This window comes from Paralichthys olivaceus, chromosome 8 (assembly GCF_024713975.1).
Source record: "Paralichthys olivaceus isolate ysfri-2021 chromosome 8, ASM2471397v2, whole genome shotgun sequence".
NCBI classification, from domain to species: domain Eukaryota; kingdom Metazoa; phylum Chordata; class Actinopteri; order Pleuronectiformes; family Paralichthyidae; genus Paralichthys; species Paralichthys olivaceus.
The window spans coordinates 7,049,534-7,075,598 of NC_091100.1; the positions used below are offsets into that span (position 1 = coordinate 7,049,534).

At 41.7% G+C, this 26,065-nt stretch overlaps 1 protein-coding gene across 6 annotated transcripts in view; it reads left to right on the forward strand.

Annotated features, from left to right (window-relative positions):
• The window catches only part of lrba (LPS-responsive vesicle trafficking, beach and anchor containing), a 173,105-nt gene that overhangs the window by 118,784 nt on the left and 28,256 nt on the right, over positions 1-26,065 (forward strand). For all 6 annotated transcript variants that reach the window (XM_069529934.1, XM_069529936.1, XM_020101206.2 and 3 more), the window contains exons 40-46: positions 5,054-5,171; positions 5,357-5,459; positions 6,917-7,032; positions 7,174-7,286; positions 13,133-13,273; positions 14,509-14,628; positions 16,982-17,134. In XM_069529934.1, coding sequence (XP_069386035.1) covers positions 5,054-5,171; positions 5,357-5,459; positions 6,917-7,032; positions 7,174-7,286; positions 13,133-13,273; positions 14,509-14,628; positions 16,982-17,134 — 864 coding nt within the window. The remainder of the gene's footprint in view (positions 1-5,053; positions 5,172-5,356; positions 5,460-6,916; positions 7,033-7,173; positions 7,287-13,132; positions 13,274-14,508; positions 14,629-16,981; positions 17,135-26,065) is intronic.

A 26,065-nucleotide genomic window follows, 5' to 3' on the forward strand; every position in this document is an offset into this window, starting at 1 on the left:
TCACTAGCTTGTCTCTGTCCAATTAAAGTATTATATTCAAGATGAAAGATTCAAAACCTACAAAATATACACTTGCTAAAAATACATCATAGTATGTATGACAGGCACGAATAATATCTGAGCCCTTAGAAGGAATAGAAAAATAAATCCTAAAGATACAGAAAACCTTTGTTACAATACTCGTTTTGTTCTGTAATCTATAAAAAATTAACATGTAAAATGACAATTTATGGCTTTATTATAAGGTTAGAACTATGTTTTACTTCTTCTTCTATTGTCGTCACACTGAGCTCAGCAGGTTTTCTTTTCCTCTCACTCCAGGCAAGTAAGTGACCAAATAAAGTTCCCAAAACATTGAACAATTTTTTAGATACAAGCTTCTTTGGTTCTGGTAATTTTAAATGTTTCAAATGTCACTTTTATACAATTTTTACAAAACAATTTTTTTCACCAACCCAGCTGCACTCCTCCCATAGTTCAACGATCATGCACATAGCCAGTTGCATAAAGCATAGTTGTGCAGAGCCACAGAGGCTTGAGGAGAACTGCTGGAGTGTGAAAGTAGAGTCATGTGGCTGCACTGTCTTAAGGTCACATGATTCCAAGTTCTTTTGATCAGCATTGTTTTCCTCTTGAATGGCTTTACCTTTTTTTACTCTCGGGCAGCTTCTCAACACTAGCACACCACCAGTGCTCTCTTGGTTGAAGAATATCCCTCCGTCAAAATACTGCAGCACAGAAATATGCCTGTGCATTTGTTTTTATTTCTCTCCAGTATACCTACAGTACTCCTACTCCCCTTTCTCTGTCTTTTTTTCTCTCTCTGGCTATCACTCAATCTCAAAAGCAAAATCTGTCTTAATTGGCTCCAGAGGGCTCGGGGAGGCTTTGTGTCAGTGGTGATGAGGGTCTTGATTGGTCCAGAGGCTCAGGCAGCCAACAGACCCTTGTTAGTGGGTTGAGTCCTTTGCTTGCTCGTTAGTCCGATGAACTCATTTACTGATGGGGGGTGACAAGGCCTCGTTTACCGAGGTGGAACAGACGATCTTGGGGGGGAGGAAGCGAACAGGAATATGGATAGGGAACCAGGAGCGTGGATGCACCAGATGAGCTCTTAAATGTCAGCTTGTGTTTGTCTGTGCTTTCTTTCTCATTTGCTGCTGCATTAAAAGTGTAGTTTGTGTCTCGGTCTGCTGAAATTCTTTTTTCTTTATTGCAGACAGCTTCTCCTGTAGTCAGTCAAGTGAGGGAAAACAAAATCCTGAATAGCACTGATGCAACTCTATGCAGTGGTATACACATGTGACTTTTAATTAAGAAAAAACTACGTCTGATATATAAAAGTCATTAATTTGCAACCTCTCTGCATTGTTTGCATGTAAAGAAACATTTTGTATCGTGTGTGTGTGTAAGTGGGATGTTAAGGTGTAGGTGGTGGAGGGCTTCTGGGAAATGAAAAGCAATAAGTGACTCTACATGCTGATAAGTCCACAGGTTTTTTTTCTTTCCTATTTTTCTGTATGAATTCTATCAAGTTCTCCCAGTACCGCTTGTCCCTCGCCTCTGTTTTGATGTTGATGGATCACCTCTCTTCCTCCTGCTCATTAATTTCATCACCTTATCTCCCACACCACTTCATTTGACCAAAAGGTAATAATAAATCCCTCATCCATTATCCTTTAACTGAGGCAGCCATGCGGAAATACTTAATAACAGGCAACAAATTGCACTTCAATCACCTCATTTTCCTTCAAGGATACTCTGCACATTACACGGAACAAGCAAATATGCATACAGTGCCTTATCTCACACTCTTCATGTACAGTTTTAAACATTAGTCTTTAACATTATTAGTCTTCAAATTAGACTTCTTTTTTTTTTTCATATTTTAGGACAAATATGGTTTTACTTTTTTGTTCACTGGCAGTGGCTTCTGTCCTTTTCTACTGAGGGGTCTTATCAGCCCAGAAACACACACATGCTCAGGCTACCAGACAGCCAAGGCAGTTGAAAGCCTCATCTGTCTTGAACCTTGCTGCTGATAGTTGGTTTGTTGCTCCCCTAACTCTTCCCTAATTCAACGCAGTTTCAATTACATTTTATCTGTGGCGATGATCCACATGATTTTACCCGTTTCTAAAAAAGGTTGCTGTAAGAGATTGGGTTTGCAAAGCAAACAAGGGAGAGAGAGAGAAAGAGGGAAAGGACTGTCTGCAAGATTCAGTGGTGACGGTTTTTGTGTGCTTGTGTGTGTGGTTGTGGTTACACACCGTAGCCACAGTCACCCGTCCCCTCTTCATGTGTCCCTCTTCATTCTGCTGCCTTTTGGGCGTCTGACAGAGACAAACGACAGTGCTTCAGAAATGAGCAGCGGCCCGGCGCACAAACAGGTTGAGAGAGGAGGCGGGAGAGATGTAGAGGAAGAGACGGAGAAAAAAAAGCAGCGGCAATCAGGACTAGTTCCTTTGTTTTCTGTTTGGCTGTGTCCTCTCGCGTGACGCTTTGAAATTGATCTCAGGACACGCCAGACCCGAATCCATGGATATTGTTCCGCTTGACATGAAACATCAATAAAACTGTGCTTGATACTCGAGCCAGTCATGTTGACGTATAAGCTCCAGATCTATCAGATGTTTCCATATCGCGCCATATTATTTTCAATCTTATCATTTTTAATTCAGATACTAAAATTTGAACGGTGAAACAGACCCAGCATAGTCCAATCCACTTCCACCATTTATCACAGAGGAAGCTGCTGCAGCCATAACTCCAGTCTGGACAATAACCTCCGCACCGTTGTAATTTGTCCAGACGTGGTCAGAACAGCTCGAGCATTTACAGCGCGGGAGCTTGTCACTCTGCTTGCTAACCACTCAGCTGTTTCATCTGCAAGAGAAAGTGTGCTGCAGCTAGGGACGCTGATCTCATGAGCATAGAGAGCCATTTACTGCGTCCTACGAGATTCATTCATTGGTCCAGGGGGAAAAAAATGATATCTGGCTGCTTCTGTCATATCTATCTGTGGAATCACAGACTGCAACTTCATCACTTCAACCCTCTGTGTCTTCTTGACATCCACAAGAGTTCTATGAGGGGGATGAAATGGGTCAACCACCCTCTTTTGAAGGTGAAAGGTCACTCGCTGAGCGTCTACTTATCATACACCTGAAGACAGTAATTTCATTTTTTGATCAGTGAGTAGGAGACACATTTTTTTTTTCCCTCCAAATTTGAAGGATAGAAATGTCTTTGGTTGAGGATGACCTGCACTGGTGTCTCTGCAGGGTTGTTAATCTTGATAACCATCAGGTCTGTCAGTGGAGAAAACGGATCATAGCTTTATTTGTCATCAAACTGCTAAGAGTCTGTTTCTATAGACAATTATACATAATACCAATCTCTTCTCACGTGGAAATGCTTTTAAAATGAAAGATTTGTTTGAACTAAAAACAGAAACCAGTATGGTCGTATATATGTAAACATGTACAGTTAAATGTTATGTATGACGTTACAGCTAGCTGCCAGCTAACTTAGCTTAGCATAAAGACTACCTGCAGAATCTCCCACACTCTGTACTTTCATGTTAATGGAGGTGAGATGCTCGAAAATTATCTTTTAAAAAATATGGCATCTATTTATAATTCTTGGTGAATATGCATATTTCTCCCAAAAAAACAGTTCCTTTAAAATTGTGGCCTGAGGAATAGTCCTTATTTCTCCATATCTGAAATTTAATTTTTTTACATAAACAATTCCATTGCCCCTCTTCAAAATACATTAGCTTGTAGTAGAAAATATATTTTTCTTTACTCATTCAAAAGATACTGTTTACCCCTGTTAGTGCTGTGCCACCATCTTTGTGATGGGCCTTTTGCTGCAGTCTGAAGGTGACTGGTGTGGTCGTCTCGAGCCCCTGTTAAAGAGGAAGATAGGAGTGTGGCGGTTTCAGCCGCGGCTGGCTTCTCCAAGCCACTAATCCACATTTAATTGAACTCCAGAGAGTTTGAAGTGAATCTGTGATGCAGGCAGGTTTTATTCCTTGGAGACACAGCGAGGCTGAAGCTGTCCCCAACTAAAGGTCTCAGCTGGTCCGCTCCGCTGTCCCCAGCATTTAATGAGCTCCTTTAACTTAACACTAAGCCGAAGTTACCAGCTCGTATTTGAATATTTCTGATTAATAACACAAACTCTAAACTGTGCTCTGACAACCTAAATTGTCCCTTTTACCTTTCCACCATATCCCCCGTACGCCTGTCAGCCGACGCCTTTGAAACTAACGAAGAGGGGGAAACAAGCGCCTAGTTAACAAAGCAGTGCTAAATAGGTTAGGAGCGAATCTAAATGCTGGATTAGGAGGAGGACGACTCACAGGGGCAGAGTCGAGCATCTGGGTCTGTCAGGCACGGTGACAACCGTCAGAACAAGTCACTCTGACAACCACCACAGTCTCCACAGGGACAGATTAAGCTCAGTTCATCGAAGCACTTTTAAATCGGGGGCTATAGCTAACATGATATCGTGTGACCTCTGTGACAGTCACCTCAGTGGAAATAAGAAAACACTCTAATCATATGTTTAACATAATATGGGCTTATCCCTGTCACATCAGAGCGTCTCGGCACATTAACGCAGTTTGTGTCTGTTGTTCATTTTTACTGTAATTTTCTGATGTTCATCTCCACCTGTGTGCTGTAATATAGATTATCTTTTAGTGAACTAAGCATTTCCTTCACTCCCTCCAGCTGAATAGGCCCCATTCTCCTGCTGAAGGAATCACTTTTTCATTGAGGCTGATCAATATAAGACATTAATCGTGCTGTTGAGGCCGTCATGCCGTCACTGTTTGAAAAATGAGCTAACATAGCCTTCTGTTTGCTCCTCTTTTCCCCCTCCATTATTTTTTCCTCTGATCTCTTCTCCTGGTTTGTTTCTTTTTTTAATTATTTTCCGAATGTCTTCTTTTTTTTTTTTTTTTTTCTTAATTCCATTTGAATCTACACCCCCTCCTTCCTTTCCTTCCTTTTGGTTTTTCTTTCTCTGTCCTCCTTTCCAGATTCTAGCCTACACAGAAGGTCTTCATGGAAAATGGCTGTTCACAGAGATCCGTGCTGTCTTTTCCAGACGCTACCTACTTCAAAATACTGCTCTGGAAATCTTCATGGCCAACAGAAGTAAGACAGCACCCACAATAACTTATGTGTAACTGTTTGATCTCAGCATTGAAACCCTGAGGGATATATTTAGAAATATAAAAAAACTCTGTTTAGTGGCTTGAATTCATGACAGATATGAAGAATGAATGAAGAATATGAAAATGATCCATAGTAAAACCTGTTTCCTCTGTGCCTCTCTACAGCTGCAGTCATGTTCAACTTCCCAGATGCTGCCACCGTGAAGAAGGTGGTGCACAGTCTTCCTCGTGTTGGGGTGGGCACGAACTTTGGCCTCCCCCAGACCAGGTGAGACACACAGACATGGACCATCCCTCTTCTTTTGCGGTGTGATATTGGAGTAGAGAACATGAACGTTTTAAATTGATTTCAAAACTCACAGCAGACAGTTTTTCCCTCCCTTCCTCCCCGTCCCATGCACACACGGGTCGGTCTCTGTGTCGATCCCTCCCGTTCTCTCCTCACCTACATAATTGCCTCCCAAACATAATTGGCTTCACACAAACATAGTTCAGTTCATTTATTTATTTCCATCAGTGTGAAGCAAATAGTTGCTTGTAGGCCTGCAGGGCTCAACCCCCCCTCTCCCTCAACCCTGCCCGATTATATCTGCTCTGCATCAGGGCAGCGCAAAAGCTGAGACCAAGCCGAAGCTTTAAAGTTACATTTGAAGATTGTAAATATCACTTCAAAGATTAGAGCGATAATTTAGAGACATGGCAAAATATAACTCTGTGTATAATCGAGGGATTTGTTTCAGTTTCATCCTTCATGTTGTGAAATGTTTGTCAGCATTTATCAATTAGTGTGTTTGCCATGGGAAGATTCAGGGTCAAGGAGAAATTTAAGAAACACAATAATTCCATGATAATGACTCAGTGAGAATGTAGTTGAGTGTGTGTGTGTTGTGTGTCTACAACGCAATGGGCTCATTAATCAAGCTAGTTTGCAGGCCAGGGACACCTTGCCTGTTTGACCTCAGGACAGCTGTACAGGCCAGCTCAGTACACACACACACACACACACACACACACACACACACACACACACACACACACACACACACACACACACACACTCTTCCACAGCTACCACAGCATAAATTGATAACATATCATAACATGTACTCAATCACATTTCACACCACTTGATGTAATTCTTCTCCTTAAAATATATTTGACAGTTTGACATATTTCTCTCCTCTGAATGTTTGTATTTAGTTGTGATGTAATCTACATAAGATAGAAAGAGCTACGTTTACGCACTTCATTGTTTAGTGATAATACAGAGTTAAAACGTAGTAAATAAATACAAAGTGTGTCTTGTGGTACGCTCGTGTTTGGAAAGTCGTATTCTCACCTTTGAGAGACCTAATGACTATAATCTCACACCCTGACAGTGATTAATTCCATCATTTTCTTTTGTTTTAATTGGATTGGGGGTCATTTGTTTTTGTCCTATAACATACATCATGTAAGGGGCCTTGTATGTGTGTGCGCACGTGCACAAATAAATGTGTGTTCGACCCAATTTATTGCATATTTATCTTCTTAATTAGCAAACGTGTAACTTTAATAGATTTTTCATTGAATGACATTTGTATCGCTGAAGTCTAATAAAGCTTTTTTACATTCTAAGCTCTGCTCTAGTGATGTTGAGACAGATTTGTTCTCTGTTCGAAAAACTCACCAGTGCAGGACTTGAATCACTAGCATTTTTTTAATACCAGTCACTCTCTGTTGTAGGCGAATCTCCCTGGCTACACCAAAGCAGCTTTTCAAAGCGTCCAACATGACCCAGCGCTGGCAACGCCGGGAGATCTCCAACTTCGAGTACCTCATCTTTCTCAACACCATCTCTGGTGAGCACACTACCCACCACCTCTGTGTTGTTCATGCAATCTGTGGCACAAACCTTTTTATAGATGAAAATTCACACAAACACAAAAGTAGCAGAGAATATTTGAAACCTTCTCATATTTCATTTTCTCTCCTTCCACCAGGACGCACCTTTAATGACTTAAACCAGTACCCGGTCTTCCCATGGGTTATCACCAACTATGACTCAGAAGAACTTGACCTCACTCTGCCCAGCAACTTCAGAGATCTGTCTAAGGTAATGCACTTGTGGCAAATCCTCCCTTCGTCCTTTAGGAGCCTATTTTTTTACTAATTGCAACGAGAGAGGAGGAGGACAGTTAAGATGCATGAAACATATGGATGTGTGGTTTGCACCTAAAGCCCATTTAGTTGCCGTGTAATTGCCATTGATCTTTGTTTAGTGATCCGGCTCCTCGGTCTCTCGTGGATGATTGCTATCTTTACACAGGTGTAGCAATGTCCTACTCATTCAACCACTTATGCATTTAAGTAGAGGATTAAACGTTACTGTAAAGTTTTTACATAGATGTTTTTTAGGTATCTTTAACTATTGATCTGTATATTGTTGACGTCATCCCCAATATCTTATTGTATCTGAATCCAAGTGTTGATTTGGTTTAGTTAATCTTGCCCTGCTGCATTTGAGACTCATTTTAAGCTGCTCATGTTCTCACATTTTCTATTTTAGCTATTATTTTCTGTCCACAAAATTCATAATTCATAATTCTTTCAAGTTTGACCTTCTGCAACACCCCAGGAAGTGAAGTAATACTCCCTGGTAGCTCCAGGCTTCAAGTGATTGAGCATAAAACAATGAAACCTGCCAGAAGATGCTCCCTGGCAGATAAATACACACACTCACACTGCTGAAATTGCTTAAAATGACTCTCCCCCATATTATATGTAGACATCCAATTATTTACTTGCATGGACTCCCTCCCTTACACAAGGAGAGAAAAAGCTGAAGCCAGCTCCCCTAGTTGGACTGCAGATCAGTTGTGCGTAATGGTGTCCAGTGGTGGGAGGACAGAGGATTAGTTTTAGAGTGAGATGATTGAGCGACTGTCTGGCTGCTGGAACCAAAATGACTGAATAAATCAGCCGGGGCAACAAAAAGGCATGTGTTAATGGACAGGGGATATGTCGGAGGAAATGCATTTCAGAGTTACACTTGAGGGCATTTGTTCAGGTCTCGGGGGCGTCCACGCTCATGCAGGGCGAGGGAGAGGTGGAGGTACTCATCTAGTGATGGGACAGGAAACAGATTACAGTGAGGATGTATTCTGACCAAAAATAGAATTGGATTGATAAATGTAAAGAGCTGTGTTGATCTGGGTGTGTTGGCACTTGTTCCTATAAGATGATGAAATAAGGACCCTTCACATTTAGTTTGTTTTAAGATCAGATTAGATTTGATTAGATCATTTTATTTTGAATACAAGAAAATAAATAAAAAGCTAAAAAAACATACACAACCCTATACCGTATATATATAAGCTGATATTCATATACACACACAGATAAATAAATAACATTCCGATCTTGATCCAATCTTCCAAAATGAATCTAATTATAATAAAAATAAAATTGTAAATTTTTCAGTTTTAAAACACTGTCAGATAAAAATACAATTTAGAAATTTCAATCCTGTGTTGAGGATTACATGTAGAAGTTAGGCTTTATACCAAAAGTCTACACAGTAGTGTGTCTTGCTCACATACTGTTTCACTTGAAAGTACTTAATCTTAAGTAGATACAAATCTTTACTGTGATTTTAACTTTTATTGGGTAACAGAAAACTTGAAATTGTTGTATGATCAGACCTTTAAATATTCATTCAGATCAATTAAACCATAGAAAAGGTAGAAACATGTTATCTGTACTATAAACCAATTCAACTCTATGGCCCTGTACAAATAAAATGACTGTTACACACAAGCACACGTGAACCATCCACTCACAGGTCCATGCTTTCACACTGCTGTCATACAGATTCAAACAGCCCAGCAGTCAACACCTTGTCCCTGAGGTTCGCCCAGGTCCTGCTTTCACTTTCGATCTGCTCCTCTGTGTCTCTATCCTGTGTTTTTATAGCTTCCCCCACGGTATGAGGCCGCATAATTTCTCTGTTTATCTGGCTTCATGTTGCCCAGTAGGCTGAAGTGTGACAGTTGTGCTTGCCCCACCAACACACGCACAGACCCACACAAACATGCGGCCCTCCCTCAGTTTCTCAGCTCGTGTCTGCCTCCTGCTCTTCTCCTTTGCACTGCCTCAGAGTTTGGACAGCTCAGCCGCTGTGCTCGGTCAAGCCTCGCAGCCCCGGGGACTAACGGGATGAAGGGTGAGATGGGTAAAGGGGGAGAAACCGAAAGACAATCAGAGAGCAAAAGAAAGAGGAGGAGACTGTGTAAGAGAAGAAGAACAACATCATTTGATGTCCTTGTTCTTCTTTCTCCTCAGAGAGAGAGAGGAGGGAGGGAGGAGGCAAATCTTTATTATATCTGTTTTATTCATGTTGTTGACACGTGTGTGAAATCAGTGTATGACCACTGGACCGTGGCAGACTGCAGTGTCTGGAAAAGGGCAAGCAATGCTGTGCAGCCCACCAAATCAACCCCCAGCCCCCCACTTCTCCACTCGCCATCATTTGTATTCCGTGTTTCTTTTTCTGAATCCTAATGTTTTCTGACCTTCACAGTAAGTTCAGGAGCTTCACACGTGTCTGCATCATTCAACACCTTTGCTAGGTTTCTATTTATTGTTTTGCTTCTCTTTCCCACTGTTTGTCTCTCACTCTGTCTCTCTTTCTCACCCTCCACATATCTCCGGTCCCCCTCTTATGTCACATTGGTGGTTGTCTCTTATAGAAACAGGTCATCTGAGAAGCCTCCAGTGACATTGAGAAGCCAAATTGCCATGAACGTGTGTGTGCGTGCGTGTGTGTCACACACTGTCATCATCCCCAGAACAACAGAGGCCACACAGAATTTATGTTCCCTGCTGCCAGAGCCATTCTGACCCCGGGGACTTTCTTATCATAAACTCTAACCTCAACCTGACATCAAACGCTGACCCCCGAGATAACATTGTAGTCACGATAAGCACACACTAGAACCGACTGCAAGTGTTGTGTTTCTCTGCTGTTTTTTAATATTACCATTCCACCCACTCGTACACCTCAACTGTGAACTGATTTACCCACAAACAAACATGCACTTTTCCTATTCTAATTAATTTGTAATTTGTGTCCCTCAGTTCAACTCGAGGTAAAAGCATCTTCATTCCTTTGTTGCACAGCTTTTAATGAAGCACAGCAAGCAATTAAAAGAATTGTTAACCTTCTAACTATAGATTAGGCTGTCTGCATTCACATGGCGACAGAAATAGTGAGGATTTATTGAGCTTTCCTTGTACCTTTGTGCTATAACCTACTACTCACAGCCAGATCAGCTAATGGTGTATTGATTTCACCATACGCGCCCCATATGTTTATCCCCCAGGCCCTCCACACTATTTTCACTGTTTAAATAGGACATTATACATAAACACTCCTTTCAAAAGGCTCTTTTGATTTATGAGTCAAAGCCCTGGTGATGCTCAAATTGTTGGTAAGCTATTATACTTCATCACCGGTGACCCATTATTGTTTTAAAAGCAAAGTAGCACTGGGTAATGTTCTTATTATAGCTCTCAGGAAAGTCCATTTAGCTCCTGAAGGTAGTGTTTTTGTCTGGGTGTGTGTACCCAGAGGGAAAATGTATATTTTTTAATATTTGTGTTCTTACTGAGGGTCATGTGGAGAGAACCAAGTTAAAACGTATTGAAAAAAATTCACTACAAGTGATATTTAAAGTTGTTGACACACACATGGTCCATCATCTCAATTATCAGTGCAAAGTCTTTCTAATACATTTTTGGGCTCTGAATTTAACGTTGTAGTAAAGTCACTTAATTCTTTTGGTTGTCTGATTAAAATCAGTTGATATTTGCCTTTCACAAACATATATTATCATATTTTAAGTTTGCTTTTTACAAAAAAAATGTATTGAATTGTTTCAAGTTCTATAAATTTGGTTATATTTATATTTTCCTTTTATTCATAGTCTTTTATAGTTTAAGGTGAAACTGTAAAATATCAAACTTTATCTGTATTTCTTTATTACAGGGCTTTAATAAGGGGTTAATATGGACATCTTGACAATTTCTTTTAATATCTACAAATGACTATGTATTAAATATATCTTTTTTACTCCTTTCCTAATTTCGGTATCAGTATTGCACTACAAAAAATCCATATCAGTCTTTAGTGATGAAATACTCCTCTTTTAGTTGTGTGCATGCAGTATGTGCTTTGTTGCAGAAGTATTGTTTAGTTTTAACTATAAAGCTGATCACAATTAGTCACAAAATGTATTGATTTGTTTAGAAAGATACGGTTTTCCTACAACCTATATTACCTGCGTATAGTTTTAGTCACTCGAATTATTCGTGTGATGTTTTTTCCTCCAGTAGCTTTAAATTGGCTAAGTAACACCATCTTTACTTCTACTATAGAAGAAGAACAGAACAGGACTAATCCGAGATGAATCTCTTTCATGTTTACCTCTTCAAAGTAGCAGCACACTTTGTTTCTGCGGCTCACTCTCTAGTCTAATTAAAACCACAAGATTGGTTCATTTATCTGAGAGCTCATCAGAGCGCTATTCTTCGGCGCAACATATTAGGCCAATCTCTTGTGGGGCAGCAGCAGGTGTTCCATCAACACGCTGCCAGGCGCTCGGCTCTGATGTACGGCGCCGTCACAGCCGCTCCGTTGTAGCTACTGTAAGCTGAGCGTGCTAGCCTCAGTGTAATTTACAGCGGTAAACAATGCCGCGCTCACGCAAACCAACAGCTCCCACATGCACTCGCACACAATTCTCTCTCTCTCTCTGTCACTGTGGCACTTTCAGTCTTTTTTTTATTTTATATGCCTCCTCTCCCTTTTCTTTTTTTAATGAGCCGACTGTTATTAGGGCTATAAATCAGACAAATGGGTGTGATGTATAATTCACTGTGTGTACTCACCCACCCCCAGTGGCCCTGCGGAAGCCCACAGTGTATCACTGTCAGCACAGAGCTGCACAGTGTTGTGGCACAAGCCATTTCGCTTTGTAAATCTGCTCACGCTCAGAACAACTATTTACAATATATCATACAATATGCACACAATAATCAGTGAAAGCAACCGATTTAGCACAAAGCTACACACAAATACATGCACACAAGCATGTTCCATAACGCCCACATAAAACAGTAGCCATATCACAGATCAATATCTCAGCCTGACCCTGGACGAGTCTTGTTGTGACAGGCACCCAATGATATGAGAGAGATCCAATTGATCCACGTCCGACTACACCCTCATCCTCAAAAGGCCATCATTCCATTACCATTGATCTGCTCTCTGAGTGTGTGTTTGAGGGAGATGAAGGGGGGTTTGAGCGAATGAGGCACGGCCAACAGAAGACTAATAAAAATTGAACCAGCCTGAAAGTGATTTCTATAAATGAGTATTTAAATAATAGCCGGGCAGCACAGGGTTATTGGTTTTCGGAGAGCGATGGAAAATTAATGCAACTTAACCTTTTTTTCTAGGCTACAAATAGAGCTGGTGACCAGTATATTAGTTACAGATTAATAAAAGTAGAAATCAAAGGAATCCACGGGCCCTGCTATTGATATTCCTGGTGGGCACTCTTTCATTGGAGCACATTAGTTCTCTCTGACAGATTACAGCTGCAGGGGCTCTGTTTCACAGCCTCTAAAAAGCACTCTGTGGGAAAGGATTGATCTCTGTCTGAAGGGAAACATCATCTAATATTCATTTGAGATTGCACAAAGGTTACTAGCTTCATTTTGCCTTGCTGCTGTTAATGCTGCTAAGAGTGGTCCTTGAATATATTCACAATGAAAGTCATTGCTGCCTCCTCTGCTATCACAACAGTCTTTGTCTCTGCAGCTATTATAGAGAAATCTCTTATCTCATGTTTCTCGCTTATTATTATTATTACATGTTTGAAAATGTGTTTTCCACAGCCCATCGGTGCACTGAATCCCAAGAGGGCGGCATTCTTCTCAGACAGATATGAATCCTGGGAGGATGATCAGGTTCCAAAGTTCCACTACGGCACCCACTACTCCACCTCCAGCTTCACCATGATGTGGCTGCTACGTATCGTAAGTACAATGCTTATAAATAAATATACTTTAAAATGAGCAGTAATACATCTCAAATTCCTTTTGCACACGTCTCTTCAACTAAAATAATACAGCTCATTCACTGGATTTTCAAAGGCCTCACTTCTCACCTTCACTTTTTCAAATATACATTTTTTATTTCTTTGGAGATTCATATTATTCCTTGAAACAAATGTATTTGTATTAAATTATGAGCGTATGTATGCAAAATCGTGCATCCCATGCATATATTTTTCCTAATTTATTGTGCATATAATTTATAACACTCTGTCGTTACCTTGGCAACCAAAACAATGCAATTAAATATATGCCATGAAAAAAAGTTCCTCTTTTTTTTTTTTTTTTCTTCTAAGAATAACCAGTATTAGATGTGATTTGATCTGAGGAGCATATTCAGTGTACGTTGCGCAGCGGAGAGCTCTCTTTCGGTACCTTTGTTGAATGGATGCCATCAATCTTCCCATACTGCACTCAGGGGAGAGGGAGGTTACTAAGTTTCTCCAATGTGCAGTTTTCTGCTGTTATTGTCCCAGTAGCTCACTGTCTCAGTGACTCCCAGCAGAGTTACCTCATTGATCCCCGCACATCATTAGAGGGCTTATTCTAAAGCCACTTTACCAGAAACCCCCTCGCTTACAACTCTCCCTAAAAGATCAAACTTCACGTCAGAGAGTAACTGAAAACTGCAGTTACTGTAAACTATCTGCGTTTGTTACAGCGCACCTAATTCTGTTGGGTTGTTTTAAATGCACAATGAGATACATCGCATTTAACATCCTGCACATTTTTTTTAACTGCAAATGAGCCTTTACATCATTTCAGGCTGAACTTAATTAGCTAGAAGTCTGTAGCTGTGGCCCAGGATATTGTGTCCGTGTCACTTGTGGGCTATTACGTCACAGCGACAGCTATTGATCTGTTCTAACAAGATTAGACATGATTAGAAATGCATCAGTAGCACGAGTGTATTGGCTTTAGTAGCTCACTGGGATTATTGTTACTTCACTTATTCATTTTTGGATTCCAGTTCGTAAGAAGGTAACCAAAAGGTTCAATTTGCTGAGTGTTTTATCGAACAGGGACGAACAGAGTTTTTTTTTATTGTATGCTTTTATTGCACAGCAAGGGATTCTGTTTTATCAATCAGGTGTCGCCTGTTACAGCAGCACTGTTCCGAATTCGGATTCAGAATTTTTGTTTTTGCTTTTCATCAGGAACCCTTCACCACGTTCTTCCTCAACTTCCAAGGAGGAAAGTTTGACCATGCTGATCGCACCTTCTCCTCTGTGTTGCGGGCCTGGAGGAACTGCCAGAGAGACACATCTGACGTTAAGGTAATCCACACACATGAGGTGAAAATCCTTTACAAAACATTTGGCGTCTTTCCTTTTAAGGTGGCTGAAAAGTTAAATCCTCATCCAGCATCTTTAGAGACAAAGAAGAAATGCTTTCAAAAGAGTAATGTTCAGTCACTACCAATCATTGTCCCTTTGCAATGAAAGCTTCCTGGTCTTCTGATCAAAGCATTAAACTAATCCTCATCTGTCCCAGCCGTCTGTCTCCGATTCAGCCAACTATAACCTGGACTTGAATCCCTGCCCATCGGGCCCCCAAACTCTTAGCTGTTGGAGTTGTTGGATCTGCCCTGCAACAGTACAGGTCATTCTCATACTGAGGGCCTTCGAACCCCCAGTGCACACTTTAACTGCTCTCTTAAAACATTTACGACTACAGTCAGACATTCTCTGTCAAAGCCGGGTCTTGCTTGGTCTCCTGGCACTGGGTCACTGGATTGGGGGAACAGTGGTGGTGGTGTTGGGGGGTTTTGACGCTTGATTGCGTTTACCACCCCCCTCACATCCCGCCGATAAAACATGTGGATCGTGTTACTGCGTAGCTGGCCAATGCTTGATTACGAAAGCCCAACAAGAGCCCTCGTTTGCTCTCTCAGTCTAGACCTGTCAATGTGGATCAAACTGTGAGAGCTCAACTCCAGATCAAAACAAAGGGGAAATCTGGACCACATCACTTTGTTTCCATGTTCAGTTTGAATTTTTAACATATTTTGAATGAAGGTTCGTCGACTTCATCCACTCGAACGCACACATTCATTTTGTTGCAAAAGAGGAATTAGAGACTAGATGTATCAATTTAGTATGCTAAGTACTCCATTTAGCTTTAGCACCAGAGTCATTGATAGCAACTCTGTCCCTGCCAGAGGGCGAAAAGCCCCAGTGTTTTCATTCCCTGCTGCTAAAGAAGAGGCGATAATAGCTTACAACACCCAGATTCAATGTGTCTCTAGCCTGGGTGACGCTAGCGTGACCTCCATTCCCCAATCCCCTGACCCCCGGCCTCAGCCCAAAGGCATCAGAGGGGGGAAGAGGAGAGAGGAGGGTTTAGAGGTAGCAACAGTGGAAGTGTAGCAGAGGAGCCTAGGGGCCAGAGCCCCTTCCAGTGACCCATGACAGGACAGGATTGGGGATCAGAGGGGCTGGCCTCTGACCAGGCCAGTGCAAAGGGGCCACTGCACATAATGGTCTATGCAAGGCAGGCTTGAGTGTTGGGGAGCAAAGCCCTCAAGATTTTGTTGGTTGTGTGTGTGTGTGTGTGTGCATTTGTGTGTGTGTGTGTGTTTGCGTGTGCGTGTGTGTGTGCATGCATCCTTCCACCTTCTGGTCAAATTTACAGCAGGCAGAAGCAAGCGATCCTGGGTGAGCTGGAGGCCTCGTTAAGAGTTTGACCTTTAGTTTCAGGTCAGGTTTTGTGGAGTGAAGAGATTTAAAAACTGAGGAAGTGCTGTGTTGTTTTAAACTAGTGTGTTTGCTTGCTCATTTGATTGGATGTTGTCACCCCATTGAAGAAAGGAGAATGTCTTGTGCAGCTAATCTGTAAAGTTTGTGTGTTTTATACGACTGCGTAAAACCTGCTCCTCATGCTTGAGCGTAGGGGGTTACATGCTGTCAGCAGTGCTGATGGCCTGAGAGACGACGGCACGTCACCCTAATGTCGACAGCGGTCTGCCTATCTCTGCTGTCACACTGTCACCATGTTTGAATGTCTCTGTCCTTCTCGAGTCAACACTTGTAGTTACACACTTGGTTCAGAAGACGAAAGGGCTGGTATCAACTCTCAGTCAGAGATAACTGTATAGTTTAATAACTCCACCCTGACTCCTTTAACAGACACACACACACAAAGTAATCTGCTTTATTCAGGGATAGTTCTTCCCCTTTTTCTTTCACGGTGTGTTTGGGCTCATTATTTTTAGTGCCCGACCTATATGGATTTTTGGGGGCTAATGCTAATACTGATATTAAGGAGGAAAAAAATCACGATACCAATGTATTGGCCTCTATATCAATTAAAAAAATTAGGAGTGATTCCTGAGACGTCATTGTTGAACTCAATTTATTTTCAAGAAATTTAAGCTTGATATTTTTCAATTTAACCATAGACTTTATAATAATTGATTGTGAAGAAGAAGAAAAAACATACAATCAAATATGTAAAAATATAACTTGAAAATAACAAAGGAAACAAACCTTTTTCTTTTACAGAAGATGTTAACATAGATGTACATCCTAATGTCAGAACTCTGAACTGTTGCAAATGGCCTCGCTGTTTAGGACGTGTTGAGTAGTATCACTTTATGTTGAATTATGTCTCAATGTTGTTTACATGCAGGAGCTGATCCCAGAGTTCTACTACCTCCCCGAGATGTTTGTCAATTCTAACCAATACAACCTGGGGGTGATGGAAGACGGCAGCGTGGTCTCTGACGTGGAGCTGCCGCCCTGGGCCAAGAGTCCAGAGGAGTTTGTTCGAATCAATCGCCTGGTAAGACAAAATACACAGTAATATATGTACTATATATAATATGTGTTGTGCAATGGGCAAGTGGATCACCAAGGTTTAAGCCACTAAACATCCTTGCTGAGATGTCCTTGAGCAAAACATTGAATCTTAGATCAAGCAATACCACAGCACACTCAATTATGATGCACATACATTACAAAAAAATGTAGTATCTACAAATTTTACACAAGTTACATATTTTTATACACACATGTGCGTTTCTGTGTCTGACTTTTATATCGCAGAACACAGGCCGATTGAAGTCCTGTCAGAGGTTTCTGCTTCTCCTTATCTTAGCTGGAAATACTAATTCAGTGAGACAGTGTTATTTCCTGACCGTCTCACAGTTCTTCCTGTTACCTGAGCCTCCCACTTCTCCCGACATGCCTCAGCCTCTCAGGTTGCTGCTTTGCCCGAGTGATCCAACGTCACCTTCTACCCTTTTCTCCCTCTCCACCTCAACATCTCTCCGTCTCTGCTCCTGCTCTGTCTGCAACATGCATCTGCTGAGTGCGTGTGTGTGAGCGCTCTGGCAAATGTGTTTGTGTGAAGAGAAGAGATGCAGGATCCTCTTTCTGACTTCCACTTCCTGCCCGCTCAAGCCATAGCAGGAATATTCTGTGTATATGCATGTCGGATGTTGTCAGAGTTGCCGTCATGTTTTCATTGTAGATGTTCTCTCCTCTTACAAACACACACACATGCACGTGGTGCACACACGCCTTGGAAAGTGAGGTAACCATTTGGATCAGATTACTTTGCTTTGTGCTAGAAGTTAAAAAAAAAAAAGATTTGCTGTTTCTCTTGTGGCTTGCTATGGGCATTTGTAGTCATCTTTTGTTTGACTGAGACTCGTCTTGTGAATAAAAATATCTTCATAAGGGATCTGTTTAGATAAACGTGGCAAAACTAAGCAAGAAAAGTTTTTAAAAAACAAATTAAAATCAATCCACAGATTTAAATGCAATACAAAATATATTTCTTTAAATGATTCGTCCCTGTTTTGATTTTTTTTTTTCTGGTGAAAGCGGGCATTATGTTGTGTGATGTGTGCCCACAGTAGTAATGGGTGCTGATGAGGTTGGCTGTGCTCTGTGACCTGTGTAGTCTTGTGGTGGGCTCTGTTAACCAGCCTGCTGATATGACCAGGCCCCTATCATTAATCACACACTTCCCTCTCTTCGGCTGTCAGCATGGTCTGGGCCAAGGTGGATGTACTGGGGAAAGCTGTCTGTGGTGGTGGTGGTGGTGGTGCAGTGCCCTACAGTCAGTGCACCAAAGCCCTTTGTTTATGATGTTGAATTTGGAAGCACAGTCTAGTAAGAGTGGTCTAGTGCTGAAACAATTGGCATCTCATTAATTAAATGTAAACATGTATTTCAAATGTGCGGATCATCAGATTTTAACTGATAACAATGATGATCTTTAGTTGGTTTACTCACCTTTAGAATAGTTAGTTAGGGTGATATTTTTGTATGGTCTAAAAATCTGTCAAAAGTCTTACACTGGGGAAACCAGCTTGTTTAAATATGTAGATCAATACTGCACAGGCAATTTGGGTCGTTCCAAAAGGTCTATACACATGCACAGCTCTCTGCTAGTTGCTGTATTCAAGCTGATAAAATTCCAGCCTGCGGTTTCTGTCTCCACTGTGTGCAAATTGAGATATTGATCCAGCGTGTAGCTGAGCTCAGCGGGCAGGTATAGCTGCACAGCAACATAACAAGCTCAGCTGAACGGAAGCTTTTCTGAGGTTTCAAACAATAACAACATGAATATCTGCTTCATACCCACATGGACGCACACTTAACGTTTCAGCTTTGCATATCCACAATCTCGATCCCCTCAGGTAATATTAGATCGTAATGATAATGATGCTCGGAAGTTGTTGGGGTCAATAGCAAATGGTGATCACACATGAAGAATTAATGTTTATATAATGTTTATTTATTAAGCAAAACTAACTCTTAACCATTGACCACCGATTTATATATTATATATAATTAGAATTTGTCCTTTACCTGTTAAGCTCAGTCGAATTGCTGATTAGAGTAAAGTAGACTGTAGTTGCACTCGTCTAGTGTGTCTTACAGTACTGAAGATCATACACAGACAGGATGGGAGAGACGGGGTAAAGGAGGGTGGACAGGAAGAATAAAGGAGAGAATGGGCCGAGGACAAGGTAGAGGGAGGGATGTGTGGGTGGACAGGTCTCTGGTCATGACAGATCGCTGGCATTAGAGGGTGTCAGCTGGCAACTGTGGTACTGTTGGGAGAGAGATGAGCATGGCGGCGAGGAGAGAGGAAGAGTGAAGGAGTTAATGGGCTGCTTGGCTCTCTTTAGCTTGTCTGCTGCTAATGGCCTCGCAACACACGGATAGACAGCAGGAGAGAACACGCAAACACGCGCAGATGCACACATGCTACAAACACACACAAGCCTGCTGTCTGCACTCTGGTTATGAGCCCTAGATGATTAACAGCTAATTAGGCCTCAATCTGGAAAGGCCATTAAAAGCCTCTCACGGTAAAGGATTGTGCTGCTGTGCAAAACGGCAGCTTGTTTTTTTGTTGGGAGAGAGTTGCATGGTGGGTAGTTGGTGGAAATAAACATTACATCAAACCATAGTCTGGTTTATGTTGCTCTGCTGCTGGAAGTGTCATTGTTCATCACTAATGTTTAGCAGAAAGTGTGTTGCTTGGCAACCGATTAAGTATGTCAAATATGTGCCTACACCGATTGTTGTTTAACCTCTGGCTAAATGTGCAGCACTGGAGGCTGAAAGACTAAAGTTTAAGAGCTGCTGAGGAATGGTTTGTATTTTACAGACTAGTTGGAGAGCCAGCACCTCAGCACCTTAAGCCAAGCATGCACCTTTACTCCACTGAAGTGCCTACAGTACACTTAAATTCTTGCTTGTAAAGGCACACTCCCTTTTCCTTGGTCCATCTCACACACACACACACACACACACACACACACACACACACACACACACACACTGACACACTGGGGTCTTGAGGCGGCATGCCACAGAGATCAGGGGCAGCATGTTGTTTTTACCAGGAGGTCACAGGAGAGGTTAAGAACTTGATCCCTCCTCCACCAGATAACTACACGTCTCTGGGCACTGTCAGCCTCTCTGACATTCCACTATATATGACCACATCTCACTTCTCCGCTCCACTAACCCTTTGCACAGGAACAGGTGATCGTGTGCGTCTCTGTATTTGTATCATCATCGACATCAGTGCTTACCTGTGCCTCCATGATGTCGAGGCTTCAGTGCAGATAATAAACTGGTGCAGCCTAACCCACAGCCAGATGCAGCACTGACAGCCAATAATAAAAAACAAACACAAATAAATCTAATATTTTAGTTTAATCAAAATATAACAACAAAAATATATATTTCATATGATTATAAGATGCTCCTGATCATGATCAATAAACTGTTGCATCATGTTAGCCGGTTAGATCAAGCTTTAAAATAGATTTTCCACATCTGTTCTGTGGAAATGGTTATGTTTATATTCCTAGCAATGACTATGACCTTATTCAAAATAAGACATTACTCCAATTATGATGTTTACATGAGTTACAAATAGAATATCCCATTCATATTCCTGTGACATGTCACAGAGCATAGTCCAATTATGACTCGTCTTCTCTCTAACTTTGCAAAAGCTTTAACTCCTCGTTAGACTCCATTTTAAACTTTGTTCCCAGCGAGGTGGGCTGCAGTCACCATCTGTTCGAGCTCTTCAGGCCTCGTTTGCTGCTCCAAGTTCACGTTTGGTTTCTTTCAGTCATCTGTGCTCTTGTAGTCCTGCTGACAGACCTGCAAACCACACACATGGGACAGACAGGGCAGCACATTACTTTCAGCCTTTTCCTCTGTATAAAACATCTACTCACTCAAAGCAGTGACAGAGACATCAGCTCAACTGCCCTCACAGAAGGAGTGGGAGACTCCTCTCGTAGACTGGGCCGACCGAACTGAGTGATGGGTCAGAAGCTGATACTGAGGAGGTTGAACGCAGGTCACTGCCATATGTGGTGAAGCTTCGGTGTAAGTAAGCAAGACATCTCTACTAAATGGACGTTAGTCAGCAAAATTATCTGTATGATTCATCAGCTAACCCTTAAAAACATTTAGCTACCCAGTGTATTATCACAGAATAGACTGGTGGTGAGGGTAAAAATGATGTTACTGCAGAAATGGATAAAGAGATATCATGTAAGCTTAAGCCAAAACTCTGCCATTTGTCAAGTGTTTGGCATTGTTTTTTTTTTCATTAAAAATATGTAGAAGTTTTTTGATATATTTATTTTTATTATTTAACGACTTGACAGAAATAATGTGAAGTATTTTCAATTATTATCCTCCTGAAAATCAACGTGGAGGTGAATCCATTCCCTCTATCCCACAATTTAAATTTGTGGGATTGTTAGCAGCTAATTTTAGAGGACATGGTGTCACTGTGTGCACAGCACATGACTGGTGAGGGAGGTTAAAAGCCGGTTAGACTCAGATAAAGAGTTGGCAGACCAAACTAGCAAGCATAGTGATTTTGGACTTAACTTTAACAGGCAGCCAAACAAGGCAAATGCAACATTGATCTGTTCTGTTGAAAGGCAGCAGGGTTCAACTGTTGGCGATACTTTTGTGGTTTTTGTGGTGTAGCTGATTTTACTCTTATACCCTCTAGTGGTTACGAATGATCAGCTGCAGCTTTAATTAGAACTGAAGTGTTTTCTGAATTGAAGTTTTTCTGCACTATGATGGTGATGTATTTTCAGGGAGCCTCACATTTGCTCTTACAGCTGTTGTCATAATCACCAAAGTGACGTTAATCCTGCAGAGGCAAACATCTGCGTGGCTGCTCAGCGCTAACAGACAACTGTCATAATAATATGAGCCGAATCACCTTTACCCCCCCCAAACTCATATACTCACACTATCAGCTCCTTTTGAAAGTCTTTCTCTGACGTTTGTCACTTTCATATGCTGACAGCTCTTCACACTTACAAACTATGTCATCATGGCAGACACGTCCGTTGTCGTACTGTGAGTATGATCACGTGAGTGTAGGGATGTGTTTAGAATGCTACTTTTGTCATGTACTGTGGGGCCAATGTTCAAAAACAGAGTGTGTCATCGTGCAGAATTGTCCAGGGGCTCTGTTTGTGAAATGTGTCAGAGAGCAGGGTACAGAAGATGAAAGCGTGCCCCACATTTTTTCCCATAAGACGCATAGCCAGACATGATAGCTCCCCAGCTCAGACCACCAGCTACACAAAGTCAAAGATCATCACTGTTTACATTCACCTCTCATCCACACCGCACTCTCTGATCAGACGCCCGTGGGACGCACATAATACCGTTCCCACCAGCCTCCACATCTTATTCTCACAGGAACCCCACAGGAATTCATGTGTGAGCTGAGGTAAACCACTGCAAGGACCAGTCACTAACCACTAAGATACACTTACGCACTTGTGAATGACTGATTGAGTGAAAACCTTTATGTCGTCTGGCCCAGCGTGGCTTCATGTAACAGAACATGTTAGCCTAGTGCTAATCTATTCCCCTGGTGTCTCCACTGAAAGCCTTGTTGTTGGATGGGAACTAGCACGTGGAGTAAGAGGGGGTGGTTATCTGGCTAATATCAGGCAGCGCTCACTGTAGGAGTATTGTCATGCATAAGGGCAGACATGTTTACTGTGTGCTCAGTGTTTTACGAGCTGTCCCCCCTTCTTCTTTGCCTCCCCCTCTCCCTTGTCCTTCTTTCCCTCCTCTTCTTCATCCTCCTCTTCGGTGACGTAATGGAGGAGAGCAATGAGAGCCTGAGAAATGGGATGATGTACTGCTGCTGACACACTCACTCACTAATGTTGTCCTTCTCCCTTTTCCTGCACTCCTCCGTGCTCTCGTTTTGCATCTGCCAAAGTCTGCTGAGATGCTTTTTATTTTTTTTTTTGCAACAAATGCTGATTTCACACTCCTTCACTCTGTGGGAGTGTAATGTCGCTCGGTCTACCACCGCAGTCCAGACAGAAATATCTATTAGATGAATCCTAATCACTTTGTTGATTCCCTAGCTTGTGCGACCGTCTGGTATACATTTCTGTAAACTAATAACAATCCCACTTATGGTCTCATGCTCTTTACCATGTTTACATGCAAACACACTAAAGTAAGACATTTTAACACGACCAGCTAAACCTCTGCCACTGTATCACTAGGCCTAAATCTAGAGCTGCTAGTATTTATAATTCTATATATCAATAATTACTCATTTGAGCAAGACATTTGTAGAACTTTTTATTTATAAGTTATGTTGTTATGATGTAATTCTGAAATTAGATCAATTCTGATTCAATCAACACTTATATACATTAACTGATCACCATATTAGATATTATTGAGATCGATTACATATTGGTAAACTATATTGTTTTGCTTATGTCTTTGGTGCATTTGCTTTTTGAGGAGAGGATGGTTACCTTTGCCTTTTCTTCCACACACACACACACACACACACAATAACTTCTCCTTGAGAGCTGACTACACTGGAGCTGATCACTTCAGTCATTCATCCTAATCATCTCCACTCTGTTGAAAAGCCTCCACACCTTCAGACGTTCAGCCCTCCAGCCAACTCTATAATCATCTGAGACAACAATGCTCCTCTCAACAGCTACACAAACACTCTCTCATTCAGCGCGCTCCGAAGCCTCAGTCGTCCTGTGTTTAATCAGCTCTGACCTGTTGACATAGCTTTTGCTCACTTCATCCCTTTGTGAATGTGTCTTATGGCACATGTGATGTATTTGCTGGCTTGTTAGACTGTTTCAGAGAGCAGGCGGACGGATGGTTAGATTCTCTGCAGGTGCTTGTTAACAGTTGTAGATAGAATTCTAGTTTTCTTGCAGTATTTTAACTCCTTATAACCAGGTTTATTTTCCGCTGTTGCATATTGTTCTTTAATATTCTGCATCTAATTATTTTCTTCCTAAAAAGTAAAAGGGAGACTCAAGAACTACAGTATTATTGCCATATGACTTTAAGTCAGCCCCATTTGCCTCACCCAGTTATGTCTCAATCAGTATTGTTTACTCCATTGTCTGTGCCATAAATTGGACCACTTAGTGTGTTCTCGCAGGCTGCACCATACCATTTGTCTGACTAAGGCCAAATCCAGCATGACATGTTTGTTTTGGGGAGATACTTTCCCAATCACTGCTCATTCTGCTTCTTTTCGCCCCATAACATGATATTCTTGCTTTTCAAGTGGGCGAGGGATAATAAGAAAGATGGGAAGAGAGAGCGGGAGAGAGAGTTGAGGTTTGAGTTTCAGGTTCCACTTGCCAGCGAGCGCCTCCGTTGACCCATGGCCAGAACTCTCACGGTTGTGACCCATCTAATTAGTAGAGCAGGAAGGAGGGGGGGGGGCTGAAGTAACACACAGCCCATCTGGGGTTTTCACTCTGTGTGTGAATATGAGAATAAAGGAAATGGTTTGTTAGCTCCGAGGCTGCTCTACGGCTCTCATTCCTTACATCACCCATTGCTTTTTTTTTCCCTCTTCCATGTTTGGGGCCCCCCTCTCTCCTGGTTGGCTACAGGCTTCCTCTGCCTGCTTCAAAATGACAATCGGCTTCTCATTTACAGCGAGCTAATAAGCCCTTTAATCAGAGTGCTTGTCAACCTCAGGGCAAGGGACTCCGGAGGAGTTGATCTGAAAGATCAGATGACTGGAAGAAAGAGCAGGATGGAAAAAAGGAGTAGCAACAGAGTGAGAGAATAAGTAGAAAGGAAAATTAAAAGGGGCTGTTGAACTTGGAGGAAGAATAGAGAATCAGAACAAGAGGGATAATAAACTTGTATTGAGATGAGAAGGACCGAATGGCATCTGCCAAAAAAGAGATTTAATATAGTTTAATCAAATAAAATGCACAATAAGAATATGACTCAACAGAACTTGATTTAACTACTGCTCCAGCATCTAGTTCAATGTCAACATGTGACGCTGCCTCACAAGCTGAATGTGGTTTTCAGGATGTTTTGATCAGCTTGTTCTTAAACAGTCGTTTTAGTTTATACAGACCTGACAAGTGTTTGCTTTATTCATCCGTAATCGATACAAAGGAAAACAGCCTGCCGCTGACAACACTCTGCACACAACATGTGCATTCGATTACGCACCCACACCGTCAGGGACACACTCGCAGGCACGCGCACAGACACTTGCATGGCCGTTGGCATGCAAATGAGTGGATTGATTTGTTAAGTGACATTTTAACTTCCTTACAGACAGCTCTCCATAAGTCCTTAAAAGGGTTTTTTAGGGCCAGTGAGGGTTGGAGGAAAGCGTTCAGCGTCACCTCGTTAAGGCCGAAGTGAAACCCAGCTCAATCCAGACCATAAAGCTGACCGCAAAACCACAGATATTTCACTGATAGGCCCCCGTGTGCACGCCCTGCAGACCTGTAGCACAGACGGACTCAAGATCACCAAATGTTCGGTGAAAATAAAAAGTGATATTTAAAAAAAAAACACAAGCAGAGAAAGAAAGATCAGGCTGAAGATGAGACAGAGAGTCCAGATCTGACATTGTTTTCTCCTCGGGACTCAGAGTAAGCCTTCTTTAATGTCCACCAGCTGGTTAATTGCAATCACTTGGTGTCTCTGGTCTGATGTCTTAAATATGGAGAGCATGTTTTTAAACCCTCGGCCCGGAGTATATCTTTCTCTAAAGAGAAACATATTGACAGACACACAGTCAAGCTGTCAATCTCTTTGAGTGTTTTTTTTTTTTTACATCCCATTCCAGCCACAGATGTTTCAGAAAGGAAGAATTAGTGTAATCTGAAACTTTCACATTCAAAAGTCATGTTCATTGTGA